Source organism: Euleptes europaea, chromosome 12, assembly GCF_029931775.1.
Source record: "Euleptes europaea isolate rEulEur1 chromosome 12, rEulEur1.hap1, whole genome shotgun sequence".
Classification (NCBI taxonomy): Eukaryota; Metazoa; Chordata; class Lepidosauria; order Squamata; family Sphaerodactylidae; genus Euleptes; species Euleptes europaea.
In genome coordinates this window covers 69,812,143-69,835,077 of record NC_079323.1, presented here as the reverse complement: position 1 = coordinate 69,835,077, position 22,935 = coordinate 69,812,143, and the positions used below count along the sequence as shown (strand labels likewise).

The 22,935-nt window shown below is 42.9% G+C and overlaps 1 protein-coding gene across 1 annotated transcript in view; it reads left to right on the top strand.

The window, feature by feature from the left end:
* The window catches only part of USP9X (ubiquitin specific peptidase 9 X-linked), a 159,381-nt gene that overhangs the window by 67,505 nt on the left and 68,941 nt on the right, over nt 1-22,935 (top strand). The window contains exons 17-25 of the mRNA XM_056858694.1: nt 2,582-2,793; nt 6,664-6,904; nt 7,360-7,509; nt 7,619-7,739; nt 14,925-15,055; nt 15,925-16,203; nt 17,107-17,232; nt 17,900-18,025; nt 22,114-22,280. Of these exons, the coding sequence (XP_056714672.1) occupies nt 2,582-2,793; nt 6,664-6,904; nt 7,360-7,509; nt 7,619-7,739; nt 14,925-15,055; nt 15,925-16,203; nt 17,107-17,232; nt 17,900-18,025; nt 22,114-22,280 (1,553 nt within the window). The remainder of the gene's footprint in view (nt 1-2,581; nt 2,794-6,663; nt 6,905-7,359; nt 7,510-7,618; nt 7,740-14,924; nt 15,056-15,924; nt 16,204-17,106; nt 17,233-17,899; nt 18,026-22,113; nt 22,281-22,935) is intronic.

The window sequence follows — 22,935 nt, the reverse complement described above, 5'->3', positions numbered from 1 at the left end:
GGTATTCAGAGGTGTGTGTATGGTGGTTCCCTTTACTCACAAGAGCTGGTATCCATTGATGTATCTATCTTCCACGAATCTGCCTAAATCCCCTTTAAAGTCATCAGTGCTCATGACCATCACTATGTCCACTGGCAGTGAATTCCACAATGTAATTACTTGTTGAATAAAGAAACATTTCCTTTTGTCTGTCCTAAACCTGTTACTCATCAACTTCATCAGGTGCTCCCAAGTTCTAGTACTGTGGAAGGGAGAAAAAGCGCTTTCTGTCCAATTTTTCCACCCCATGCATTATTTTATAGATGTTTATCATGTCTCCCTTGTCCTCTAAACTGGTAAGTCTCAGACTCTTCAGCCTTTCCTTATAGAAAAGGTGGTTCAACCCATTAATCATCTTGGGTTGCTCTCGTCTGGTCTTTTTCCAGGTCTGAAATATCCTTATTGAGATGCAGGAACCAGAACAATGCACAGTGTTCCAATTGAGGCTACACTATAGTTCTATACAATGGTGTTCCAATGACCATTTTATTTCCAATCCCTTGCCCAATAATCCTCAGCATGGAGTTTGCATTTTTTTTTTACTGTTGCCAGACACTGAGATGACGTTTTCATCCAGTTATCCAATACAACACCAACATATTTTGGTTTCAACCAGTTCAGACCCCATCAGCAAAGTCAGGATTTTTGCCCCAGTGTTAGTCAATTGCTTTGTAGCTTTATTAGAATGCTGCTTACATTGAAGCTAGCTGTATACTAGATATCTCAGTCAGTTACAGTGAGGGGAAAAAGTATTTGATCCCCTGCTGAATTTGCCCGTTTGCCCTCTGGCGAAGAAATGACCAGTCCATAATTTTAATGGTAGGTCTATTGTAGCTGTGAGAGACAGAATAACAACAGGAAAACCCCCAGAAACCCAGAAGACAAAAGTAAGAGATTGTTGTGCATTATAATGAGTGAAATAAGTATTTGATCCCTTTGCAAAAGATGACTTAGTACTTGGTGGCAAAACCCTTGTTGGCAATTACAGAGGTCAGACGTTTCTTGTAGGTGGCCACCAGGTTTGCACACATCTCAGGACGTATTTTGTCCCACTCCTCTTTGCAGATCCTCTCCAGGTCAGTAAGATTTTGAGGCTGATGTGTAGCTACTCAAACCTTCAGCTCCCTCCACAGATTTTTGATGGGATTAAGGTCTGGAGACTGGCTAGGCCACTCCAGGACCTTAATGTGCTTCTTCTTGAGCCACTCCTTTGTTGCCTTGGCTGTGTGTTTTGGGTCATTGTCATGCTGGAATACCCATCCTCGACCCATTTTCAAAGCCCTGCCTGAGGGAAGGAGGTGGTCACCCAAGATTTGACGATACATGGTCCCGTCCATTGTCCCTTCGTTGCGATGAAGGTGTCCTGTCCCCTTAGCAGAAAAACACCCCCAAAGCATAATATGTCCCCCTCCATGTTTGTCAGTGGGGATGGTGTTCTTGGGGTCGTAGGCAGCATTCCTCCTCCTCCAAACACGACGAGTTGAGTTGATGCCAAAGAGCTCGATTTTGGTCTCATCTGACCACAACACTTTCACCCAGTTCTCCTCTGGGTCATTCAGATGTGCATTGGCAAACTGCAGACGGGCCTGTACATGTGCTGTCTTGAGCAAGGGGACCTTGCAGGCTCTCAAGATCTCAGTCCTTCACGGCGTAGTGTGTTACCAACTGTTTTCATGGTGACTATGGTCCCAGCTGCCCTGAGATCATGGACAAGTTCCCCCTGTGTAGTTCTGGGCTGCTTCATCACCATTCTCATGATCATTGCAACTCCACGAGATGAGATCTTGCATGGAGCCCCAGACCGAGGGAGGTTGACAGTTATTTTGTGTTTCTTCCATTTGCGAATTATTGCACCAACTGTTGTCACCTTCTTACCAAGCTGCTTGGCAATAGTCTTGTAGCCCAGTTCAGCCTTGTGCAGGTCTACAATCTTGTCCCTGACATCCTTGGACAGCTCTTTGGTGTTGGTCATGGTGGCTAGTTTGGAATCTGATGGATTGATTGCTTCTGTCGACAGGTGTCTTTTGTACAGGTACTGTAACGAGCTGGGATTACAGGTAAGACCTCTCCCTTACAGCAGGTGCTTCTAATCTCAGCTCGTTACATACAGTGAAGATACCAGGTAGCCTGACTTCTGGCTGGTTGATAGGGGATCGAATCTGGCTGGTTGATACGGGATCAAATACTTATTTCACTCATTATAATGCACATCAATCTCTTACTTTTGTCTTCTGGGTTTCTGGGATTTTTCCTGTTGTTATTCTGTCTCTCACAGCTACAATAGACCTACCATTAAAATTATGGACTGGTCATTTCTTCGTCAGAGGGCAAACGGGCAAATTCAGCAGGGGATCAAATACTTTTTTCCCTCACTGTAGATGTGTTTAACAGTGATGGCACAGACCCGATGCTTTTCAAAGCATGTTGGCTGGTTTTCGTGTGGTTTTCTAACCGTATTATGGAATTTTCAGGATACTTTTTAATAACTGCATAATACTGATTTCCTGGAATAATAGTTCTAGTTTCTTTGGTTTTCCTATAGGTAGTAATCCATGAAGACTTCATTCAGTCCTGTTTTGATCGCTTGAAAGCCTCCTATGATACTTTGTGCGTGCTAGATGGAGATAAAGACAGTATTAATTGTGCAAGACAAGAAGCAATACGAATGGTGCGAGTTTTGACTGTCTTGAGGGAATATATAAATGAATGTGACAGTGATTATCATGAAGAACGAACAATTCTGCCAATGTCAAGGTTTGTGGAAATCTCATAATTACTGAGAATGAGTCATATTCATTTTGTGAATGTTTTCATAATTTCTGTGCACCATGATAGTAGAATTGTAAGTGCCAGATTTAATGTGTGTAAGCAAAAATCAAACTGCTTCTTTTACAAGTAAAAAAATTATTCTTGGTTTTTCTAGTATGCAAATCATTAGATAGGCTTTTAAAATGTATCCTTGAAACTAGGATATTCAATTAGGATCTGCGTATTCAGAAGTCCACCAAGGACTTTTAGTTTTTTCTCAGTGGAAAAGTTGGGAAATTGTAAGCACAATGAAGAAAACTCTTTCTAAAATTGATTAAATGCTGTTCAAGAAGTTATTTTGCTCACTCAAAATATATAGCATGAATTTTTATATAAGATAATTGACAGCATTAGATAATGTCTGTGTATACTGTAGACCAGGGGTGGGGAACCTTTTTCCTGCCAAGGGCCATTTGCATATTTGTAACATCATTCGGGGGCCATACCAGGCGTAGATCTCCCATCCGGGGGGAGGCTAGGGTTGCCAGGTCTCCAGCCACCACCTGGAGGTTGGCAACCCTAGGAGAGGCTATGCAGAGAAGGAAGGGGAGGGAGGGAAAGAAGGAAGGAAAGAGAGGGAGGGAAAAAGAGAAAGGGAGGGGTTCCCAGCTCCCGCACGCACGCTCCCAGCCGCGGGAGCGATCAGGGAGAAAGTGATCACAGGAGCGATAGGGGAGCGCGGCTTCCCCCTGCCCTCACACACACACACACACACACACACCCACATGCACGCCCGGCCAGGAGCGTTCGGGGAGAAGCCTTCTTGGCTTCCCCACACACACAAACACATGGGCAGCCCTGTGGCAGCAATGGCGGCGGCTTCCGCAGAAGAGTCTGCGGGCTACAGCCGGGGGTTCCTCATCCCTGCTGTAGACATATAAAACATATTTCAATTACATGTTAAAAATGAATAATTTTAGCAACAATGAACATGGTATAATGTTTAATACATTATCAAAGAATCGCTATTATAAAGTTAAACATTCAAATATGCTGCTAGTTCTATTGTGCCTGTATGAGACTGTTTCTGTCCAAATACTTATTTTTCCAAATTTAACATTTATGTCTTTCTACCTTTAAGATGGCAAAAATTAAGTTACATGTTCTGTTATTGTAGGGTGCATTCGTTTGCAGGTCCCTCTCAAATACCAGATATATCTGTAGTTTTGCTTGTAGAAAACGAAAACATTTGTACTTTGAAATCCCATAAATACGCCAAATAGTATAATTTTATATGGTAACTAACTTATAAGTGATGCATTTTATGCTGTTAAAATAGTAAAGGCTAGTTTAGGTTTGATGGAGTAATACGAATATTTAAATTTTCATTTTGTCCCAAAAAACTGTTCTCCAGTACCTGCAAAGTTTCCATAATCTTGGACATCTCTAGACATTTGGAATAAGATAGAGGGAATCCCGTTGAATCATGAAGAAAGTAGGGTGGGCTGCCTTGGAAATGAAAGTTAAACATATTCCATAGACAGTCTGCCTCCAATAATAGTGGGGTAGGGAGCCGAGTGTTCCCTGATTAATGTCTGGTTGTGCTGAGGGAAGGGGGAGTGTGAAAAGATCCTCCTGAAATGATGTCTGTCTGTATTTATGGAAGCAGGCACAGATAACAGAACACTCACATTTGCCCTTTTCATCTGAAAGGTGGGCATAGCTATCCTCTGATCATTTACTGTTGATTTTCAGCATGTTGAAACAGTTCTCCCTGTGCCCGTTTCCAAATAAAATTTTCTACATTTGATTCCCATTCTATCCCTTAGTGCAGGGGTCAGCAAACTGTGGCTCGAGAGCCGCATGCGGCTCTTTGGCCCCTTGAGTGCGGCTCTCTGAACTTGGTTGCTCGCGCCGGCAACCGGGCTGCAGAGCCGGCGCACCTGAGAGAGAGAGAGTGCGAGCACGAGAGAGCAGGCGAGTAGGCATGCTGTCTCCCCCCCACACCGGCCGTGGAGAATGGCCGGGTCCCCCTTTCCCTTGCCCTCAATGGTTGGGAGGCTAAAGCCTCCCCTCCCCTCTAGCCGCACGATGGCTGGGCGGTTCCTGGTCCGGGCCTGCCCGCCTATCAGCTGTTGGGCAGGACGGGCTTCCTTTGGCAGCGCGTCCCCAGCAGTGGCACTGGGCCACGGCGCCCCGTCTTCTGCGGCGCCGACTCAGTTCCCCCGTTGTCTTCTGGGCCTGCGGGTCCCTGTAAGCCGGGAAGAGGCACACTTTGGAGCCAGCGCAGGGGCTTGTTTGGTAAGTGGAGGGTGGCGGGAAGCCCCCGGGGCTCGGGGTGGGCCCCCCGACCCGGGAGACACGTAATGCTACAACTCGGGGTTGTCTGCTGAAGCTGGAGGGTGGGAGATTCAAAACTGATAAAAGGAAGTATTTCTTCACACAATGCGTGGTTAAATGGTGGGACTCCCTGCCCCAGGAGGTGGTGATGGCTGCCAACTTGGAGGGCTTTAAGAGGGGAGTGGACCTGTTCATGGAGGAGAGGGCTATCCATGGCTACTAATCAAAATGGATACTAGACATGATGCATGCCTATTCTCTCCAGGATCAGAGGAGCAGGCCTATTATATCAGGTGCTATGGAATGCAGGCAGGACAATGATGCTGCACTGGTCTTGCTGGTGGGCTTCCTGGAGGCACCTGATTGGCCACTATGGGTACAGACTGCTGGACTTGAAGGGCCTTGGTCTGATCCAGCACGGCCTTTCTTATGTTCTCATGTGTTTACTGCGTCTGTGAATCTAGAAGTTTGCTCACATTGTTCAGATTAAGTGTTTGTCAATCATTGTCATGATTTAATTTTATGGATACCTTACTTACTTTTTCCCACTGGCTTTCTTAGCAGTAGACCTGGACTCCAAGGAGGGGAAAAAAGTCCCCCTTCAGAGGCCAGGTCCACCAATTGGCTTCTATGGGCCTCCGGAGGCCAGGTCTACTGCCAAGAAAGCCAATGGGTAGACCTGGCCTCCCAATGGGACTCAGCCGGAGGCCAGGTCTACCAGTAGGCTTTTATGGCGGCATTCTGTTTAATTTATACTTCTTTGGTATTATATTAGACCTAAGGATAAGGTGTGCTAGATTCTATAGACTTTGTATACTCCTAATATTTTTCTGATATGGAGTGTGCACCAGCAGAGCAAAATATGGGCATGGTGGAGAAGGCTGGTGTGTGGGGAAGGCTGCAGAAATGTTATAAGCATTCAGTGCCCCAGATAGCAGTCATTGCCTAATGACCAGGACCTGCTGTGCACTTGCCATATCTGCTCAGCTCTTCAGGCTGGCACTTATACATGCACTGGGGAAGGAGTTAGACTGAGAAAAACATTTTGAACAGCAGGCTGCCTTATTTTTAATGAAAATTTGCAGCTTTTATTGACAGTACAATTCCAACTACTGAGAAATTCTTAATTTTTAAATTTTTAATCCAAATTGAGCCAGTTCTGAATTTTAAATCCTAATTTTAGTGCTACTTAATATCCCTGCTTGAAACTTTGCTTCTTCCCTACAGTGACTACATTCTTCCTGCCAGACCTTGAACCTTAGAGCCAAGTTAAATGATCAGCAACCCCATGTCACGTATTTGTTGTTCAGACAGCAAGTGCAGATCATTGTAAAATTACCAGTTTTGAAAAGTTAGTCTTTGATTGTAACATAAGAGAATTCAGACACTTAATGCCCTGCTTGTAGAAACCATTGTGTTCATTTACACATTCTCAAGTTTGTTTTAACCTTATCTGGATATACTCTGACACTATTAAAGTTGTTTGAACATGCTGTCCTGTTTTAATTAGTATGCTCTTTTTTTCTGTATTCCCAGAGCTTTTCGTGGAAAACACATTTCTCTGGTAGTCCGTTTCCCAAACCAAGGTCGGCAAGTAGAAGATCTGGATGTTTGGTCTCATACAAATGACACAATTGGTTCAGTCAGACGTTGCATTCTGAATCGCATTAAAGCCAACAGTGCACATACAAAAGTAGAATTGTTTATTGGAGGTGAACTAGTAGATCCAGCAGATGACAGAAAGTTAATTGGACAGTTAAATCTAAAAGATAAAACAGTGAGTACTATTCAATATTATGCATTGATAAACTGTCCCGTTTTGTAGGTTCCCTATTGAAATGAACACAATTTGAAATAGTGGTATTTTTGATGACTAGGCCTGCAGTATTTATTGTTTAAAACATGGGTCAAGACACTCAGCTCGATTATGGAGCCTCACTAGGTGGGTTGCATGCTCCTATGGAGGCACCATGTGTGGTTGTTTTGGAAGAATCTACTGCTGGAGGCCCTTGCAGTGGGGAGGATTCCTTTTTAGCATAGGCTAAAACTGACTGACTTTGCCTCTTCCTGTCATGTGACTGATGTGTGACTTCCTGTCACATACTTGCAGTTCAGCATATCTCATGCTGCTGTCGTGTGAAAAGTTGAAGCCAACTAGATTAACACATTCAAACAACTTTGAATTTACAACTTATAATAAAACTTTATGATCTTACACAATTTTATTTTCAGCTAATTACAGCCAAGCTTACCCAGATAAGTTCCAATATGCCTTCAAGCCCTGATAGTTCTTCTGACTCCTCTACTGGTTCTCCTGGAAACCATGGGAATCACTATAGTGATGGTCCTAACCCAGAAGTTGAAAGTTGCTTGCCTGGAGTAGTAAGTGGAGAGACATACATTCAAAATGATAGTACTGTTTCAGAATTCAAATTATTTATATAATGTTACGAACTGATGTTGCATGACAAGGTTTTATTTTTTATTTTAGATCATGTCACTGCATCCTAGATATATCTCATTTCTTTGGCAAGTTGCAGACCTAGGAAGTAGTTTAAATATGCCGCCTCTTAGAGATGGTGCACGCATCCTTATGAAATTAATGCCCCCAGGTAAGAGTCTTCATTTTATTTCTACGTTGTGGTTAATAAAATGAACCTTGTTTACTCACCGAGAAGGTTCCTTCTCTCTGAGGTAAGAAGGGCATCTTCAAATCTGGGTGGTTATCGCCGCTTGCCCGGGGAGGCAGGAAGGACTTTCCGTTTCCTGTTCTAAAGGCAGGAATCCTCTTACCAAGCTAATAGTGTAAACAGGAAACAGACCAAACACAGAACAGAATATTGTCGAAGGCTTTCACGGTGAGACAGCAGGGGTTCATTGATTCTTGTAGGTTATCTGGGCTGTGTGACGGTGGTCTTGGTATTTTCTTTCCTAATGTTTCGCCAGCAGCTGTGGCAGGCATCTTCAGAGGAGTAACACTGAAGGACAGTGTCTCTCAGTGTCAAGTGTGTAGGAAGAGTAAGGGGGTTGGGTTTGAGCTGAGTCATTGTCCTGCAAAGTATTAAATGTAATGTACTGATCATTGTCCTGTAAGTATCAAGATAATGTGCTAATGAGGGTGTGGTATGTTAATGTGGAACCATTGTATGTGGAACTATGACTCAGCTCAAACCCAACCCCCTTCTGACTATATATTACTCTTCCTACACACTTGACAGTGAAAGACACTGTCCTTCAGTGTTACTCCTCTGAAGATGCCTGCCACAGCTGCTGGCGAAACGTCAGGAAAGAAAATACCAAGACCACGGTCACACAGCCCGGATAACCTACAAGAACCAACAAAAAACTGTTAATGTTTAAAACTAGACACAACAAGAAGTAAACAACTGTGAACTGGATATCAGTGACAGAAGTAATTATCAGAGGTGTTAGTAAGTGAGAGACTCTGAAGATATATGTTATCTTTTTTCTCTTCTCCTTTTTTATTTTTTTATACGTGATGGAAGGTAGGTGCTTGTGTTTTCCATTTCTTCAGTCCCATCTTCCGGGCAGGGAAGATGCCCTTCTTACCTCAGAGAGAAGGAACCTTCACGGTGAGTAAACAAGGTTAATTCTCCACTGAGGGAAGGGCATCTTCAAATCTGGGACCTCCAAGAGCTGTCCGCATCTACTGAATGGGAATTATGACTCTGGCCCCACTTGCTGCAACACCCTCCTTCCTAACGCTGCATCAGCTGATGAGAAGGCATTTATCCTTTAATGACGGACAAAGGTTGAAATTGATGTCCACGTCGCCGCTTTGCAGATGTCTTCGACAGATACCTGCCTCTGGAACGCTGCTGAGGTCACTGTGCTACAAACGGAGTGGGCAGTAATTCCGGCAGGCACTGGAATGCAGTTGGTCATGTAGGCTTGAACAGTGCATTGCCTGATGACTTGACTTACAGCAGACTTGGAAAGCTTATTTCCTTTTTTGATGGAGCTATAGAGATAAACAACGCTTCAGTCTTTCTAATCGGCTCTGTGCATGCAATGTATATTTTTAAGGCCCTTCTAACATCCAAGGTGTTCCAGTCCTTTTCTTTCTTACAAGTAGGATTAGGGCAGAATGACGGCTGGTGAAGTTCTTGATTTCTGTGGGAAAAGGTATTCACCTTTGGATTAAACGTGGGATTGGGGCGTAGCACAACCTTATCCTTATGGAACACGCACAAACCCTTGTTAATGGAAAGCCCCCCCAGCTCCTGTACCCTGCGAGCAGACATAACGGCCACCTGGAACAGGGTCTTCATTTTGACCAATGCTAAAGAGGCCTCTTTGAGTGGCTCGAATGGCGCCTTCGTCAAAGCCGATAAAACTACATGTAGATGCCACGTTGGAAAACTCTGTACTGTTGTAGGCGAAATTTGAGTCGTGCCCTTCAAGAAAGCCCTGATGTGTGGATGCTTTGTCAGATCGAAACCATCAAGTTGAGTGATTACAGTGGCGATTGTTGCTACCTGTCTTCGCAATGTGGATGGCTTGAGCTTTTGGTTGAGTCTCTCCTGTAGGAAAGACAGAATATGAGAGGTCTTGGGAGTAAGAAAATCTATTGCTTTTCTCCTACACCATCTCACAAACGCCTTCCATGAGCAATTATAGATTCTCTTCGTGGAGGGTCTCCAAGCCTCCAGCATAGTATCCACTACATCCATGTTGTATCCCATATTTAAGAACCGTTTCCTCTCAAGACCCAGGCGGTCAGCTTGTACCATAATGGGTTTGGATGTATTAGAGGACCCTGTAGTAGAAGTTGTGGCTGGACAGGTAGGGGCCACGGTTCGTGAATTGACAACTCCCTAAGAGCTGGAAACCAAGGCCTCCGAGGCCAATCTGGAGTTATCAATATCACTAGTGCCTTTTCCTTGCGTATATTGATCGCTTTCTGTATGGCTCTGATCTCCAGCACATTTATGTGAAGTGTCTTCTCCTGTGATGACCAAATCCCCTGGGTCATTTGACCCTCCAGGGTGGCTCCCCAGCCCTCCAGACTGGCATCCGTAAAGAGTTGCATTGGATCCTCATGGAAGAAGTCCAACCCTTTTCTGAGATTGGAAGTAGTGACCCACCATCTGAGACTTGTTCTTACTTTGGTGGTAAGGAAAACTGGTCTGACCTCCTTGGTCAGAATCTGTAGCTGGAAAGGACGAAGAAGCCACTGGAGAGGTCTTGTGTGAAAGCATGCCCATGGAACACATCCAATGCAAGAAATCATCATACCCAATAGTTGGGCCAGTAGCATCAATAGCGTGGACGAACCCCTGGATACTTCTCTCGCTAGTTCGGAGGTCTTGAAGGCCTTGTCCTCTGGGAGTGTTACAGTGTTGTTCACAGTGATGATGACCATCCCCAAGTGGAGAATACTTTGCCGTGGGGACAGACTTCTTTTGTCCCAGTTGATAAGGTAGTCATGTGATGTTAGAGCCTGAACTATTCTTTTGGTATTCTCTACTGCCAGAGTTCTGGACAAGGCACTGACTAAGATGTCGTCTGGGTATGGAAACAGTTGCAAGCCCTCCAGGCGTAGATGTGCTATCAGCACCACTAGGACCTTCGTGAAGACTCACGGCACAGATGGGAGGCCAAATGGCAGTGTGCAAAACGTAGTGTCTTTCTCGGCAAGTGAAGCAAAGATATTTCCTGTGAGCTGGGTGAATTGGCACATGGAGATATGCCTCTGTAAGGTCTATAGATGACAGGAAGGAACCGGGATGAAGAGCCTCCAGTTGTAAGCACTTGTTCCCGATGAACTCACACAAGCAACACTCGCAGATGAGTAGTCCAAAGAAGAGTTGACTTTAATGGAGAACATACAAGTATTCAGAGCTTGCAAAATAAAAAGGCAGGAATGGAGCAAAAGGAACATACAATGGAATATATGGGGGAATAGTTCTAATCATGATAGCACAGATTGGCATGGTAACCCTTCAGTCCGACAGGGCAGGCTCCCACGAGCTCCCGCGAGCTTCAAAGCCGAAAAGGAATGCAAGCGTTAGGAAAACAGTCCTTGAGTGGGGCGTCTGTGAGAAACCACAACTATCTCTAAACACAGAGAGCAGGCCTGACATTAGTATAGACTTCAAGGTCTCCATGCGAAAGTGCTTGTTCTTGATGAAGTGGTTAACAAACTTGAGATCCCCGTTCTTGTGAACTGTGAAAAAGATGGAATATACCCCCAGCCGGCGTTCTTCCTTTGGTACTGGTTCCACGGCTCCTATATGCACAAGATGTTGTATGGCCTTCACTGTTCTTATTCGTTTTTCTGGTCTGTGGGAGATAGGAGATTGTAGAAATCTGTCGGGGGGAAGACATTGGAATTCTATGTAGTAACCGGATTGGATCAGTTGTTTTACCCACTCGTTCAGTTGAAGCGATTCCCATTGCTTGTAGAATCGTTGCAGTCTTCCCCCTATCTCCTGCGACCTGGCGTCACTGTTTAAAGGACTTCTGTTGCTTGTCATTTTTGTTGGTGTTGGAGCGCACATTGGGGTTTGAGTACCCATTGAAGCGGTTTCCGCCTTGAAAAAAATCCCCTCCTGCTAGACTAGCTACCTCTTCTCTGGTCTTGCCTATGTCGGGGTAAGGTATGAAAAGACCAAAAGGATGGAAAGGTTGATGACCGGACATCCTTCCTTAGGGACATAGGCGTAGCCTTTTTCTTGTCCCAAGTTTCTACTAATATCTAAGGCGTCTCCCACAAAGGCGGCCCCCCTGAAAAGGGTACGCCATGACTGCACCCTTAGATTGGTAACTAGCTGGCCAGGCTCTAAGCCAGAGTGCACGCCTGGTGACAGTAGACGACGCTATGGCCGGAGCCGCAAAGGTAATTGAATCTAGGGTGGCATTTGCTACAAAATTTTAGGCCTTTAACACCCTAGTAAATCCTTCCGCCACCCTCCTGTTGTCATTGGGGACCAATTGAATAAGCTTCTTTAACCAGACCAGGGAGGCTCTGGCAAAGATAGAAGCAGTAGCTGAGGCCTGTACTGCTAAGGCTGCTGCTTCATGTGTTTTCTTACAAGTGAAGTCGGCTTTTCTATCCCATGGGTTCTTTATGGTACCCATGCCATCATCAGAAACTAGCTCTGCAGACTGTAGTGCTGCTATAGGCCCATTTACCAAAGGAACCTTAAGAAGCTCCATGGCCTGGGGATCTAAGGTATAAAAACTCTTAACATTTGCATGAAATTGGCAATTTGCTGCTGGCTTCTCCCACTCAGCAGTCATCAGCTTCCTAAAATCAGCAGGCAAAGGAACTGTCATGCTGTAATCTAATAAGAATAGAATAACAGAATCATAGAGTTGGAAGGGACCATCAAGGTCATCTAGTCCAACCCCCGGCACAATGCAGGATTTTCACAAATACCTCCCCCCACACACCCAGTGACCCCTACTCCATGCCCAGAAGATGGCCAAGATGCCCTCCCTCTCATGAACTGCCTCTCATGAACTGCCTAAGGTAGGGAAGTAATATTTATGTCCCGTGGGGTCCCCTTCACCTTTTGGATTCTTCTTTGTCCTGCTGCTGATTGAGAGCTAAAGCCATTAAGGCTTTTGTCAACAAGGACTGGTAATCATCATTGGAAAAAAGTCTGGTTTTCTGGTTATCTATGGGTGGTGTCTCTTCATCCGAAGAGAACTCACCCTCCTCTCTATCTTCCACATCGGATCTCTGTGAAGATGGGGGGTAACCTGTTTGTATGGAATCTATTGGCCTGTCCCCCAGCCTTTTTTGATGCCTTCGTTTCCCAGGGAACCTGATACTCTCCTTGAACGGACTTCCACTCCCCCCTGTGGGAAGTCTGATCAGATACACCCCTCTGAGAATATGCACCAGGGGCCCCTGGGAATGAACATAAGCTGCGGTAGCTGGAGCCTGTAGAGTCTGCAAGTGATCCCTGATTGCTCTGCCCACCACATCATACAGCTCCCTTTGGTTGACGATCCTCAACCCCTCTGAATCCTGGACCGGGAAAGCAGGTACTTTATCAACCGCCAATCTTTGCAGGTTCTCTGGCGGCTCCTGCGGAACCGTTTCTGGCTTGTCGGAGCATTTCCCCGTCCTTTTCAGGCAGAGGCGCCATTTTCGCGCCTCTTCGCTGTGGCTCTTCCAACTGCTTTCTTTTGGTCGCGCCCGGCTCTTCGTTGTCCACCCGATCAACAAAACCACATCTACGGCTACTAGAAGGACACACGTCCTCGATTTCAGCCGAAGTGAGCTGGCCATCATCATATTCTCCCTCTGAGAGAAAATCATCTTCTCACCTCTAAGTTCCGTCGGCCATTTTGTCTCAAAAAAATTTTTTTATATGGTGAGGGAGAAAAGGTAGGATTTAAGAAGGAAATTGGGTTAGGATAGGACATGGAGATACTAAGGCTAGAGTAGGATTGAAAAAAAAACAGGAATGAAGTGACAGAAGGACAAAAATTTGATGTAAAATAGCTGTGCAGAGCTGCTAGAAGCTTGCACTCCCCAGCGAGGCAGGAAGAGAAACTGAGGGGATGGATTCCGCTTTTGGAACAGGAAACGGAAAGTCCTTTCTGCCTCCCCGGGCAATCAGCAAGAACCACCCAGATTTGAAGATGCCCTTCCCTCAGTGGAGAACATATCAGAGGGGTTTTCATACATTTAAAATTTTCTCGTTACACCCCACATATACAAATTTGCATCCATGTTCAAAAGCAGCATTTAACAACAGAGATCAGTATCAGTAGGGTATGCATATTGCAGCTGTTTTCACAAACAGTTTTTTCAGAAGAAAAGTTTGAGGATTCTCTTGAAGTGCTTTCTGAAAGGAGAAGACTTACCAGAAGTTCTGTAATGTTATCTTATTATGCTTTTGTATGTGCCGTTTCTACAAACTGAAGGCTATACCTTGGGGTTTAAGCATAAAGCCAGTGTGGTTTAGTGGCTAGAGTATCAGGCTAGAAACCGGGAGACCCAAGTTTCAATTTCCCACTCTACCTGTTGCTCACTTGGTGACTTCGGGCTAGTCACACCCTCTCAGCCTAACATACCTCACAGGGCTGGTATAGAATAGAATAGAAATTTTATTTGTACCCCACCCTTCCCCGACAGAACTGGGCTCAGGTTGGCTAACATCATAAATATATACATAGTAAGTAAAGATTTAAAATACAGTTTAAAGCCGCACTAAATGCAATACATTTATCTATAGATGGCACCATACCTACTGTTTTACTATAGAGAGAGATGTTTCTGCAAGGTAGCTGTGATCCAACCATCCAGATTTATGTCATGTTTGGGATGGGGGTGGGTGGGCGGAGATGGCAGGCAAAGGGGGAAAGAGGTCGAGAAGGAAGGGGAAGGGAAGGGAGGCCAGCTCAAAGATGTATTACCATTGCTGTCCTGAACCACAGGCCTGGCAGAACATCTCTGTCTTGCAGGCCCTGTTTTACTATAGGATATTCTATGAGGATAAAACAGAGGAGAGGAAAATGATGTGAGCTGTTTTGCATCCCCAAAGTGGATAAATGTAGGGTATAAATGAATTAAATAATAAATAATTAGTTTTGAAAAAACAGTTGTGCAAATTGAGGATTATCATCCATTCCTTTGCTTTATATAGTGGAAAATATAATATGAAATTTATTTTTTTCTTATTTTCTTTTAGAAGTTTATCACTAGTTATTTTTTTCACTTGTAATCAGTATATTTCAATTTCAGATGGTATGTTTCAGAAATCTGTATTGCATTCTTTATGGAAGAAACGGTTTAAGTTGCGCTTTTGTTACAGATAACACTACTGTAGAGAAACTAAGAGCTATTTGTTTAGACCATGCAAAACTTGGTGAGAGCAGCCTTAGTCCATCCCTTGATTCTCTCTTCTTCGGCCCTTCTGCTTCACAAGTGCTATATCTTACTGAGGTTTGTAATACTTCCAATCAGTATTTTGAAATTTGAAAACATATCTTCTGGTATTTGTTTTCTATACTGAAACTCGGAATCGTGAAGGTTGTATTCAGATGTCTAAATAAGACCACAGTTTGTTATTAACATGATTCTGAAATGCTCAGGCTAATGTTCTCCCCCCTCCCTTTGCTGTGCTGAGATCAAAGAAGACTGGATGAACCACAGTTGGTCACACTATCAAAATCTGGCACTTTAACAAATTGTAGTTTGTTACTGGCCAGCTAAACCAAGATTATACAGACTGAGAATACTAGTTTGTAAGGAAGAACTAGAGGAATGTGTTATATTGCAGTAACAAACTGGTTAAATTGACAACTTCCTGTTTTGGGAGTTTATGAGAGAAGGAAGGATTGTATACAGTATGGCTCATTCTCATGAGCAAACTGTTTTATTGATGATATCTGAATGCATCCGTAGTTATGAATATTTGGAGCATTTCAGTTAGTACTGTGTTCTAGGGAAGATAGTTTTGGATATTATGCTTTAGCATAATAGTTAGATTTGAGTCCAGTAGCACCTTAAAGACCAACAAGATTTTCAGGGTATAAACTTTTGAGAGCCAACGGTCTCAAATGTCAAACGAAGGGAGCTTTGACTCTTGAAAGCTTATACCCTGAAAATCTTGTGGGTCTCGAAGGTGCTACTGAACTCAGATCTAACTGTTGTACTGCAGACCAACACGGCTAACTTGTGAAACTATTTTAGCATAAAGCTGAGTGGGAAAAAAATCATGGAAAAACATCACATTCTACTTTCAATGCATGTACTTAAAAACAAATTTTAAAAATATTCTTTCAGAGTTTTTCTTATTTTTTCCCCTCCAGGTAGTCTATGCCTTGTTAATGCCTGCCAACTTACCTCTGGGAGAAGATGCCACTGACTTCCAGTACAACTTCTTAAAAAGTGGTGGCTTGCCTCTTGTCCTGAGTATGCTAACTAGAAATAACTTCCTGCCAAATGCAGATATGGAAACAAGAAGGGGTGCCTACTTAAATGCTCTAAAAATAGCCAAACTGTTGCTAACAGCAATTGGATATGGCCATGTTAGAGCTGTGGCAGAAGCTTATCAGCCAGTTGTAGAGGGCACAAGCCCAATGTCACCGGTAAGACTAACATTTTCTAAAGGCAAATCTTAACATTTGCGTGCGTTGCTTTATTTGTTGGCCATCAACATCGGTAATCTAACTAGTACAGTCTTGCATGTAGATTGACTATTCTGTCTTGTTCACAATGTATACAAGCCATCTTACTTGCTTCTTTCTCACTTTATACATTTCAATGGAATGTACTCATTCAGGACCTGGAAAATGTGACCTTTATTATGTTCAGAACAATGCATACACTTTGGCTGGTCTTTAAGGGTTTGTCTTCTGACTTGTCTTAAAAACGAATGTAGCTCCTTTTCCCAGGTTCACCAAACCCTGGTGGTTGTTTTTTTGTTTTTGTTTTTTTCAAATGGCAAGAGCTAATGATGACTGCACTGCAGCATTGGACATTGTCTATGAAGCTTATTCAGGCCCAAGGCATACTTTCAGTAGTGCAAAACTCAGCTGTTGTAATCAATATTCATTGTGAAACGGATCCTGTGAACCAACCTGTCCCTATAGAAACAGGTCTTTTCACACTCCCCCCCCCAGCAGCCCTCTAAAACCGCTGAAAAGTCACTGCTGAGGATCAATGAGCTTTGTGGATAAAATGCCATGAGAGGGCTGCAGCAAGGAAATGGAAGCAGGTGGAATTACCCCAACTCCTCCATCCCACTGGTGAAGGAAGCATGGTGGAAGAAACCTTTGTTGGGGCAAAGATAGGAAGGGTGGTTTTACATACACACACTATGGTCTTCTGGCATTTCCTCCACAAGGCTCTCCCATCTGTTGGTGCTGTTGTCAGAGATTTTCGTTATTTTCATATAAGAAAATACATTGGAAATACTTTTCCAGCATATTAAATTTTACAGTTGAGAACAAAACTTGTACTTTTTAAAATAATAAAACAAATTATTCCAGATCAACCAAGCAACCCATGATCAGGCGGTAGTGTTGCAGACTGCTCTACAGAATATTCCCAATCCAACTTCAGAGTGCATGCTAAGAAATGTAGCAATACGCCTTGCTCAGCAAATATCTGATGAGGTTAGTACAGTCTTTGTAATTTTTTAAAATATTCCACCAGTTCCCTGGTCTATAAAACACAATCCTCAATGTAAACCTTTATAACTGCACAGAAATAGTGTGGTGTTAACTGCTTGATTACTTGATTCACAGAAGTCAGTCAAAAAGCTCTCCGTTCTTTTTTGTGGTGTCTCTGTAGGCCTACATTCAGGTTCTGTGGTTGCACAGAGAGCAACATGGAGAATGTTCTAGAGCTAAAGGTTTAAAGTTTTTGGTGTGGTAAAACCTTTCGGTCAAGGGAATGTGCTGCGTAGTGTATATTCCTCCAGGTGGTGGTGATGCCCTCCCACTCAGTTTCCTTTTAACTACCATGGTAGTAGCATCATGAAAACACAGAAATCTGTCAAAACGTTTGCTTTGGCATGAAAACTTTGTCAAAATTATGACTTGACAAAGTTGTACTAAAATATTGAAATAATACTAAAATATATAAAAGTTAGCTTTAATGAGTTATTTTGTTTTCTAATAGTAAGCCTGTAGGTGGTAGGATTTTTAACAATTTGCATATATTTTCTGTGTGTAGATGTATTTTTCCTACCATAAGCTTATGGTATGGGGTGGGCTAGAAATCTAAATACTTACCCATTGCAGTAACGATACGTTAATGATAATATATTTCTGTTTTCAGGCTTCAAAGTATATCCCTGATATCTGTGTTATTAGAGCAGTCCAAAAAATTGTTTGGGCTTCAGGATGTGGATCGGTACAGCTGGTTTTCTCCTCAAATGAGGATATTAGTAAAATTTATGAAAAGGTAAAAAAAATCAACATTGTTTCTTAAATGATTTTGAGGGGGGAAGCCTTTCCTTTTATCCCTTAGAAGCTCCTTGATCAATTGATCTTGAGCAGCATATATCTAGTGTTGGAGGGATATAAGGACTGAAACAAATCTTGCCACTGACAATGTAGCCTTGGGGTCCCTGTCGCTTAGTAAAAAAGGCATTATGTCAGTCACAGAGGCATTGGATTTGTATATTAAAAGGGGGGAAATATAGTGCGATCGAAGTTCCTTGTAAAAGCTGCATTCCAAAAGGGCATGGGCTGAGGGGGGAAGCATTAAAAAAATTATGCTTGAAGTGGCCTTTTTACATATGGTAGACACTTTGGTGTTCATTCGTAATCTTGGTATATTTTACTTCCGAAGTATAACTTACTTTGTGGTAATCTCAGATTTTTTCAAAGTCTTAGTGAAGAGTTAGTTTCGTTCTGGCCACTGAAGGCAAATTGCTCAGTTCTAAATGTACTTGAATTTAACAGTGATTTTATGGAGATGTGCATAGAGAACGTTGGTCTGTCCCTGAATCATAGAATCACAGAGTTGGAAGGGACCACCAGGGTCATCAAGTCCAACCCCCTGCACAATGCAGGAAATTCACAACTACCTCCCCCCCACACCTAGTGATGGCCAAGATGCCCTCCCTCTCATCATCTGCCTAAGGTCACAGAATCAGCATTGCTGACAGATGGCCATCTAACCTCTTCTTTAAAACCTCCAGGGAAGGAGAGCTTACCACCTCCCGAGGAAGCCTGTTCCACTGAGGAACCGCTCTAACTGTTAGAAAATTCTTCCTAATGTCTAGACAGAAACTCTTTTGATTTAATTTGGTTCTGGTCTGACCTTGGGCAACAGAAAACAACTTGGCACCCTCCTCAATATGACAGCCCCTCAAGTACTTGAGCATGGTTATCATATCCCCTCTCAGTCTTCTCCTCTTCAGGCTAAACATACCCAGCTCCTTCGACCTTTCCTCGTAGGACTTGGTCTCTAGACCCCTCACCATCTTTGTTGGCTTCCTCTGGACACGTTCCAGCTTGTCTACATCTTTTTTAAATTGTGGTGCCCAAAACTGAACACAGTACTCTAGTTGAGGACTAACCAGAGCGGAGTAAAGTGATACCATCACTTCGCGTGATCTGGACACTATACTTCTGTTGATGCAGCCCAAGACTGCATTTGCCTTTTTTGCTACCGCATCACACTGCTGACTCATGTTCACACTCTTCCTACAAGCACTAGTTATTTGTTTATATTCCTCTTTGGTTATAAGGCCCTCCTTCCACTTCCTAAATTAGTCTTTTTTATTTCTCTTTAAAAAGCTCTTTATGGAGCCACCCTGGCCTCTTTAGGCTCCTCCCATTTTTCTTTCTGATAGGAATTATTTGGGATTGCGCCTTCAGTATTTCATTTTTAAGAAACGCCCACCCTTCTTGAACTCCCTTCTCCTTAAGTATTTCCAACCATGGGATTCTACCTAGCATAAGTTTAAGTTTGTTAATATTTGCTCTTTTAAAGTCCAACCTATATGTCTGACTACGTACAGGTTTTCCTTTCCCCAAGATTGTAAATTCCAAGAGTACGTGATCACTACTACCCAGGGTGCCTACTACTTTAACCTCATCAACCAGTTCTTCCCTGTTGGTGAGAATCAAGTCTAAGATAGCAGACCCCCTTGTTTCCCTGTCCACCTTCTGGAATAGGAAGTTGTCAGCAAGACAAGTCAGGAATTTATTGGATCTTGCATGTACCTGACATCTTTGGATTGGGTGTTAGTGGGATTTACTTACTAATAAAAGGTCAGACGGTAGGCTTAAACAATCACAGCATTCTCAACTAATATCAGTTGACCGTATAACAAAGTGATAGAATTTATAACATAATTTTCTTGATGAAAGAAGGTATCCCATTTCTTCCACAAAATTGTGTATGGAACTGCTAATAAAAATTGAATACTACTTACTACACCGCATGGCTCCACAATATGCCAACATTTTCATGGCAGATCTAGAACAACGTTTTCTGAACTCATCCCCACTGGCACCTCTCCTTTACTTGAGGTTCATTGATGACATTTTCTTTGTCTGGACTCATGGCAAAGAAGCCCTTGAAAGATTTCACCAGGCTTTCAACGACTTCCACCCCACCATCAATCTAACTATAAATTATTCCGAACAAGAAATCAACTTCCTAGACACTACAGTACGGATCCATGGGGGACACACAAGCACCACATTGTACCGGAAACCAACAGATCGGCAAACGTATCTACATGCGTCCAGCCACCACCCCAACCATATCAGACAATCCATTGTCTATAGCCAAGCCCTATGCTATAGTCGCATCTGCTCCAATCCTTCAGACAGAGATACACACTTGAGAGACCTACAGCAAACATTTTTGCAACTACAATATCCTGCAGATATGGTGCGAAAGATGATTGAGAAGGCCAGAATGATACCCAGGCACAACTTACTACAAGATAAGCCCAGAGAGAATGACAACAGAACACCTCTGGTTGTCACTTATAGCTCCCAACTAAAACCAGTCCAACGTATTATTAAGGACCTACAACCAATGCTGGATTGTGACACTTCCCTCGCTGAAGCACTGGGGGGATGTCCCTTTCTTGCTTACAGACAGCCGGCTAACCTAAAACAACTTCTCACCCATGATGATAAACTACTTAACAAGAACATGGACTCTGGCACCAAGGCCTGCAACAAACCAAGGTGCCAACTTTGCCCTCATATAGATTCTAGGAACACCATCTCTGGACCCACCAATGTCAGCCATACTATCTCAGGTTCATATTCCTGCTCATCTTCTAATGTGATTTATGCCATCACATGCCAGCAATGCCCTTCCACAATCTACATTGGACAAACAGGTCAGTCTCTTAGACAAAGATTAAATGGACATAAGTCTGACATCAGAAACCACAGTATTCAAAAACCAGTGGGTGAACATTTCAACCTTCCAGGACATTCTGTTGCAGATTTAAGAGTAGCAGTTCTCTTACAAAGGAATTTTAAAGGGAGATTGGAAAGAGAAACTGCTGAATTACAGTTGATATTCAAACTAAAGTCAATGCATTTACCTGGGCTGAATAAAGACCTTGCATTCATGGCCCATTACCAATGCTGATTTCTCCACACCCATCTCTCCCCTGGACATCACAGACTCTTTTGCATATCACACCTAATCCAATCAAGCCTGCCATTCACATTTACATACTGTTCCTCTACTTAAAGACCGATGTGATTCACATTCTAGCTGTATCTGAAGAAGTGAGCTGTGGCTCACGAAAGCTCATACCCTACCAGAAAATATTTTTGTTAGTCTTTAAGGTGCTACTGGACTCTTGCCCTTTTTGACTACTGCAAACAGACTAACACGGCTACCCACTGTGTACTTATCTAATGTATTACATAAATAATGATAGAGGAATATTTTGAAAGACAGGTAAAACTGTATGGGATTTTTGTTAATGTTAATCGTAAGTAGGTGAAACAGGGTAAGCAATCTGTATTAGGTGTGTCAAAATAAATGATTTCATCATGAGGTTTTGTTACCAATACAACCATAAAACATAGTTGCTAATGGCAGCTGTGGTTATTGTCAGGACCTAATAGCTGGATGTATGGTCAGCTGTTCTTGTGTCGCAGATTATAGAATTGGACAGCTGATACTCTTAAATGTCTTCTGACATATGAATGTGGGGGGTGATTAATTAGGCCACAATAGGAGAGATAATTGCACTTTGAGATTAGTATGGCGTACTCAAGCTGTGAGCATCAAGTTAAAAATCCTATAAATTCTAAAAGACCTATTCAAACTTATAGTTGACACTGGGCTTTGATTTCAGGTTCATGCACATACTCCTGCATAGAAATTTTCCCAGCTGCTTCCAGTTCTTTAAACCAATTTCAGCTGAAAACCTAAACCTGTGACTTTTAGCTGTAATACCTATTCTTGATGTTTATTGTATATGAAGGGAATTTTTAGATAGTTATTATTGGTTCTCATATGCATTTTATTCTACTTGTTGATGATTAATTTTACAGACAAATGCAGGCAATGAACCAGATGCAGAAGATGAACAAGTTTGCTGTGAAGCACTCGAAGCGATGACTCTTTGTTTTGCTTTGATTCCAACAGCATTGGATGCACTTAGTAAAGAAAAAGCATGGCAGACATTTATCATTGACTTGTTGCTGCACTGTCACAGCAAGTAAGTAATTTTCCCTGTTATCTCATTACTTTTGCTGACTTATCAGCAGTGAGGATGTCATTATGGTACTCACATGTGACTGTAGATGCCCATGTACGTAGCAGCAGATGGAAGAACATGTGGGTTGTGACTTCTTTTGTGATTGTTAGCCTAGATTGTATTGACTACCACCATGTGTTTCCTGTTGTGAGTGGCTGCCAAAATATATTTTGTAGCTGCTGTAAAAGGTATAAATCTGTTATACCTTTCTGTATATGAAAACATTTTCCATCTTGTACTCACAGAGAGTAAGTTGTATTACTCCAACTTGAAAAACTGCCTGGCATGCTGGTAGGAATTTTAACTGCTCAGACAGCACGCCATGGCAAACAGTGTGGAGAATGACAGCAATTGCTCATATTTGGGAAGAGGAAAGTTCATTATTAACTGGATATCTCCAAAATGTTGCTTCAAATAGCAGGAACTTGGTATTGATACTCTTTATAGGATTTCTGCCTTGAATGGAAAATGTGGATGGCAGCATGATCTCTTGATATGTTTTGCTTCTGTCTAGTCACAGCATTACTGACAGTGCATACTTAAGCTTGCTGAAGTCAGTCATTCTTGCTAGGTTGTAGGAAAGAAACTGTTTCTTAGTAAGTTTAAAAATATATTG